Genomic DNA, 6,409 nt, shown 5'->3' on the forward strand with positions numbered 1-6,409 from the left:
TGACGTGGAGCTTTGTAAAAATCGACGTGTTTCAGAAAGGCGGGGCATAGAGGAGAAACAACAATGTACAATATGTGGAAAATAATGTGTTTTTTTAACCTTAAACCACATAAACACATTGCATTACACCAAATACACAAAATATTGTTCTTTTTAGCAACATCATATGACCCCTTCAAATAAAATGCGTCCCCGCACGAATCTCTACCTCCGCCAGCAGGACCTCAATTTCAGACTTTTCTTTGTGCTCGTCATTCTCAAGCATAGAAATTCTGATATTGGCCTGTGATCTTTTATATGGTAATGATATTAATTAGGGGGCATTTACAAGGCGGAGATCTGACACCGGTCAGCTGCGCACAATTTCAAGATTATTTGCGATTTATAAATGTCAGCTCTGTTAGATAGGTGTATGCATGTTCGTTTTCTCTGAATCGCACTTACGCACTTTTGAGAAATGATCTTAGAACAAATTTAGTAGGTTTATACGCAACATTTTAAAAATGAGGCCCCTGTTGTTTCAAGTAGCGCTTAGCATTTTACACTTATTTAATAAAAAGACCGTCGATTTTATTAATTTTTTTACATTTATTTATGTGAACTCCGCTGGAGCCTTTAGAGCAAGATACAGCTACTATTCATGCTATCCAATCAGGACACTGATATGATAAAAGTCCAGTCCACTAGGAGAACAGCAGCAGTTCTGGCGGGCTGCGGGGCCACAGCGGGAAGGCCTGCAGACGCAGCTGTGTCCAGGCCTGCTGATATGCTCCTGCGGCCTGCTTGTAGTCCCAGTACGTCTTCAAATCTTTTCCACTTCAGCAAGCACAGAGAAGAAACAAACACATCGATCAGACACAACAGATACACAAACAACACCTGCACACTGCAGGGAGCGTGCAAGAGCGGTCAGTGGTCAATGTGACTTTAAGGACAGTCATGCATGGCATCACGTTTCTGCTTCAAACACACAATCTAAGGCTAGAAACACACTGTACTCTACACAAGTGTGCAAACGTATTGCAAACATCCAGTCCCTTGTTCGGACTCTACATGCAGAGTTGGGGAAACTACACAAAAACTTAAAGCATGAGTAGCTTATAGCTCTTTACAGTTAAGCTAGTCTTTTAAAAAAAGGACTTTCTATACTAAGTAACAAAAAGGTTTTTATCAACAATCAGAATTAATTTAATCATCATTTAAAGGGGTCCTATTATGCTCTTTTACAAAGTCTTGATTTTGTTTTGGGTGTACTAAAACAGGCTCTCATACTGGGTTGTATGAAAAGCACATTATTTTTCACATATTTTACATTATTACAACACCTCTCTCCCCAGTCTGGCATGAACGGCTCGAATAGTTCCTGTATCAAATGAAGGCCTGCCTTCTGAAATACTAAATGTGCTGTGATTGGTTAGCATGTGCCAGTGTGTGTTGCGATTGGTTAGCTGGGCCAGTGTGTGCTGTGATTGGTTAGCTGGGCCAGTGTGTGCTGTGATTGGTTAGCTGGGCCAGTGTGTGCTGTGATTGGTTAGCTGGGCCAGTGTGTGCTGTGATTGGTTAGCTGGGCCAGTGTGTGTTGTGATTGGCTCACTCGGCGCCTGGTCGGGAAATGTCATGCCCCTTACCATAGCCGCCTGCGAGCTTCAGCGTAAATATTACGTCAAAATCAAATAAATTTGAGCGCGATTTAAACCCAGATGATTGTAACCACTCTAAGTTCGTCTGCCTTGGGAAAGCTAGTGTGTCTCTGACATAGTGATAATAACACTCGTTGCCTTCTCTAGTGCAGCTCAACCAGATCTCGTCCCATTCGTTGATATTTGTGATATCACAAATGCCGGAAAATATGCGTTGTAGTCCAAACGAGTCGTTCGTTGTATATGAAAAAAAATCTCCTTTTGAAGTGGACTTTGAGCTTTGTAACTTTGCAGATCTTTTTTATGCTCAAACAGCAACATTACAGACTAACTAAAGTTGAAGAAGTGAAAAAACATAAAAGGACCCCTTTAAAAAAAGTGGTTTGTGACAGAATTGAACAGATATATTGGGGTTACAAATCTGAACTGAGGGGGAACTGTAAAATGCAGTTAAGTTTAAGTTTATTTAAGTTATTTCCAACCTGTGCTTTTTTGCTTTGCAATACTCTAACTTGCTTTGCGAGTTTCTCTTCAAATATTAGCTCCGCCTATGCCAATATTCACTCTTGTAGCCCTTCCACTTGTCTATGTCTTACACATTTTCTTAACTATGGTAAGTGAATTTTAGTTTTAGGTTTAAATATTTTCCTTGTCATTCTCTTGACAAAAATATGCTACTTTGCTCAGGAAACTGGGCTACAGGCCTGAACATGATGAATTGCAGGATACATTTACTTGTAATACCATTCTGAAATGGTATTAGGGTTGCTGTGGGTTTTTAGTACAGTGTGAAAACATTTAAGAAGGCAAAACCACAAGTATTGGGGCGGGCGTAGATTATTTACCTTAGAAAAAGATGTTAATACTAGCTACTGCACATTTTACAGCAGAACAACACACAAAACTGAGGTAGAAGTGTTTGCTTTTAGGGGCCTAATGCTGCAAGTCATCTGAAAATCCAGTCATCAGTCACACATTACAGTCTTATTGTCGAAATAATGCAGAAATCCTTTGCTAATGAGACTGTGAAAGCAGATGCAGGCTGATGGATTATTTGTGCATTGGAGTGCATATAGACGCCTGTGTTGTGGGATCTCATCATTGTTATTTGCTCTTGTGTAAATCTGTCAGGGTGTAACTAGAGCTGGACGCTGGGCTGGATCACTTCAAAGAGACAAGAACAGAAGAACACTGTTCCCTCGGGTCACCAACTAACAAAGATCTACTGTTCAATAATCATGCTGCTTTACCAGAAGAAAACATATCTTATTTGACATAACACAAATTTTCAAAAATCGGTGTCATTTTACACCGTGAGTCCAGAACCAAACAGAGCAATGAATCTGATTACCAAGATAGGGATTTATGTAAACATCAATTTACTGAGTAGCTGGGACTAGTTGACACTTGGGAAACTGCTCTATATCGGATTACCTCAAGAGTCTATATTTCACACATGCACGTATACTTTTTTTCCCCAAGCATATTTATTCTAGAGCGGTTTGTATGTTGGTTTCATTTTTGTCATCCAATCTAGAATGTCATCATAGTGTAGTAATAACTGTAGGCTAAGCTTTGGGGACTAAAAAAAGACACCAAGGCATCTATTAAGACAAGAGTATTGTCCATAAATATCAGGTTGGGAAAAGTCACATTTTAAATGTTATTCAATTAATTACATGCTTTTCTTTGGATTATTTGTGTGCAACTGTATTTTCTTGTTCAAAAGCTTTTTGTAGCCAAGACTAAAAATGAGTCCAGTTGCATGCATTTATACAGTATAATATATTATTATAGTATATTAGCACTTTATATAACAGAGATCGTTTCAAAGAATCTTCATAAATAAACAGGAAAATGGCAGTGTTAAAGCTGTAAAATTCAGCAGCTCTACAGAAGACACTAGTGTTTATTCAGCTCAGTTTAGTTCAGAGTTTTTTCAGTTCAGTTCAATAACTTTCATCAATTTATGAACTGAATCAACACTATAAACTGACTTCAGCTGAATAATGACAATGTTGCCAAGTTAGTGTCATTATCCAGCTCAGTTCAGTTCTCATCAGAGAGCGTCAGTGCAAGGTAACGCAAGGAAACAGGATGACATTTCAAAAGTCAGAAATGTTTACTAGAGTAAAACTATTGCAGGTCCCCCCTATTTTAAAGCACTCACCGGAGGGACTCTGGAAGCTCTTCAGTTGCTGCCACCAATTTCAGAAATGAATGCAAGAGCTCCACTTTACTGATTAATGACCTACACATGGAGAAATATGAAACATGATAAGCATGTGCTCTTAGCTGGTTATTGTGCCTTTTGTGATGACAGTCAACTCACAGAGTAACATTAAGCAGGCTTCATTGTGAATGTATACAGCACGCCTGTGTGAGTCATAAATATATATCCTCAGAATGCCAATTATTTGTTGTCAGGTGAACTAACCTTGCTTGCGATGTGCCCAGAGCTTTTTTAGTCACTCCCTGTTTATAACCGTTTGCAGTGACATCTAGAGGCTGCTGGGAAACAGCACACCAGCTGATTGCTGTAGGGATATTCATATATTACTGTTAGTTCAGCAGGAGAAAACATGTATTCATTACCAGAACAACTAAACTGGACATTACTATACAATACGAAGACAATCAATGAAAAGGCTTGTCAATTTGAATCATACCAGCTCTGTATTCTTCAGTTATGGCCACTTTGTGACTTTGATAAATGAACCTTCTGCTGAACCTCTTCGCAGGAGATTTTTGATATTCATTGCAATGGTTATGATTTTTGGTAAATGATTTTTTTTCACTTTCTTACAAAGACTTAAGCAAGTTATCAATAGAGTACTGCAGGCATGACGTATTTCGTAGGCCAAAACCCAGAAACAAGCATTTTAGCTCTCCAGTTCCAGGTCTGTGGTGAACACGAGCTCAAGATATTTAACGTTTTATTCCACAACATAAAATACATCACTAATATGCCCATTACTTATTTTGAAAAAAGGCGGTTGAAAACGTGTCTAAATGGTACTACAGAGGTTGCCGGTGACATTAAACTCAACTACTCACTAGTCGCTTTCACAGCCACGTTGTGTTTATAATCGTGCTTATCGCAAACAATCCTAACTCAAACACTCAAGTGGAAAAATCCCACTGGGTTTCTGTTAAGGTAACCAGGGTGATGTTAACTTCCGGGTTGGCCTATAAAAATACTTCATCACTGCAGCAATTTTAAACTCATAAAATAAAAAGAAGGGTATTATTTATGAATTAAAATACTAAATCATGATGTTAAAAAGTTATTACATTTCTGATTTTCAAACTGTCACCTCTTCTTTTTTCATCATAGGGGATAGAAATGTAAAGGGTGTTAGTGTACGTGTGCGGTCTGCTTTGGGATTGTGTACACTTTAGATGTAAAATGAATGTTTGGATATCGCACACTGATAGGAATCTTATCTACAGCGGGAGTGTCCGCTGATGCATTCAGTGCAGACTGCATCACAGTTTCTATTTGCTTTTGTCGTAACGTGCCACTCGTGTCTGGTACAGACAGGATGCAAGCCTGAAACGGACTCAAACTCATTTTGAGGAGTTACACAAGCACAAAAATAAATCCCTATATGAATGAATATGTCTGTGTGCTCACCTGCCCCGCAGGGAGATATTCTGCCCTGTGTGTGTGTGTGTTTGGCCTCGGTGTGTGTGTGGTTGTGAGGAAATCCCAGAGCGGACTGCAGAATCTCTGGATTGTGTGCAGAGAAACCTGACGGCAGATCCCTCACATCAGAGCATCTGTGAGAGATGAGAAGAGAGGTTTGTTTTAATGGAACAATTTAACATAGATTTTGTCAATTATATGGCTGTTTTTTATGTTCCAGCCTTCCTCTTTACCGGTTTTGTTTATTTGATGAGTTATGACAAATAAAAATCACCCCCTAAAATTATTTTAATCAAATAAAAAGCATTTTAGAAATCCCTCCCTCATTAAAATGACTGTATATTATATGGCTGTACAAATACTTTTATATATTTATCATTTTATTAAATGTTTTCAATTATTTAAATGTATTATTTATTCATTTTTGTGCATACGATGTTTGAGTTATTTAAGCTAAAATACTTTCTTCTATATCAGCTTAATAAATAGAGACATCTGTAATTAAATCATTCATAAGTCCATTCCCTTAGAAGTGTAATATGTAAAAATACTAAAGTAATATACTATTGCTAAATAAAAAATGTATTTATACAAGATTTAGCAACATAAGAAACAGCAATTTTGTTCTCCAAAATTCTGAATTTTTGGGAAGAAAAACAAAAAGAACCCAATTACAATTCAAAACCCTCTGAAGCTCATGCATGTGGAAAGCATATTGCGCTCTGAAATGGAGGGTTTATAAGGTCATTTCTGACTTTTGGGCAGTGACTCCTAATAGAAGTGGGCATTGGTGAGATCAACATAAAAAGAAAAGTGGAAAAAAATAACACAATCTGGAAAAAGATCAAGCTGACATCAATCTGTAAAACCACAACACCTGAACTGAGACAAAAATCCAGTTTAAGCATGACAGCCTTCCAAAAAACACAGAGAAATCTCTGGTTAAGCATTTACAGACAAACCTGTATCCTGTATGTCTAGTAGACTGAAACTTGACTAAACACAGCTATTACAGCACAAGTGTTATTTGAGCAGGGTGCAGGAAACTCTCATTTAAATGTGCATTTTAAATATGTATAATATCTGTCCAAACCCAATACATACATACAGTATATATATA

General features: G+C 37.8%; 1 protein-coding gene across 2 annotated transcripts in view; it reads right to left on the reverse strand.

Annotated features, from left to right (window-relative positions):
• Positions 1-481: 481 nt before the first annotated feature.
• adat1 (adenosine deaminase tRNA specific 1) overlaps positions 482-6,409 on the reverse strand; it is a 10,316-nt gene continuing 4,388 nt past the window's right edge. For both annotated transcript variants that reach the window (XM_016238612.1, XM_016238611.1), the window contains exons 7-10: positions 5,278-5,423; positions 4,078-4,177; positions 3,811-3,891; positions 482-816 (exon numbers count right to left, since the gene is read on the reverse strand). In XM_016238612.1, the coding sequence (XP_016094098.1) occupies positions 684-816; positions 3,811-3,891; positions 4,078-4,177; positions 5,278-5,423 (460 nt within the window). In that variant the 3' untranslated portion in view covers positions 482-683. The remainder of the gene's footprint in view (positions 817-3,810; positions 3,892-4,077; positions 4,178-5,277; positions 5,424-6,409) is intronic.

This window comes from Sinocyclocheilus grahami, unplaced genomic scaffold (assembly GCF_001515645.1).
Source record: "Sinocyclocheilus grahami isolate Dianchi unplaced genomic scaffold, SAMN03320097.WGS_v1.1 scaffold543.1, whole genome shotgun sequence".
Classification (NCBI taxonomy): domain Eukaryota; kingdom Metazoa; phylum Chordata; class Actinopteri; order Cypriniformes; family Cyprinidae; genus Sinocyclocheilus; species Sinocyclocheilus grahami.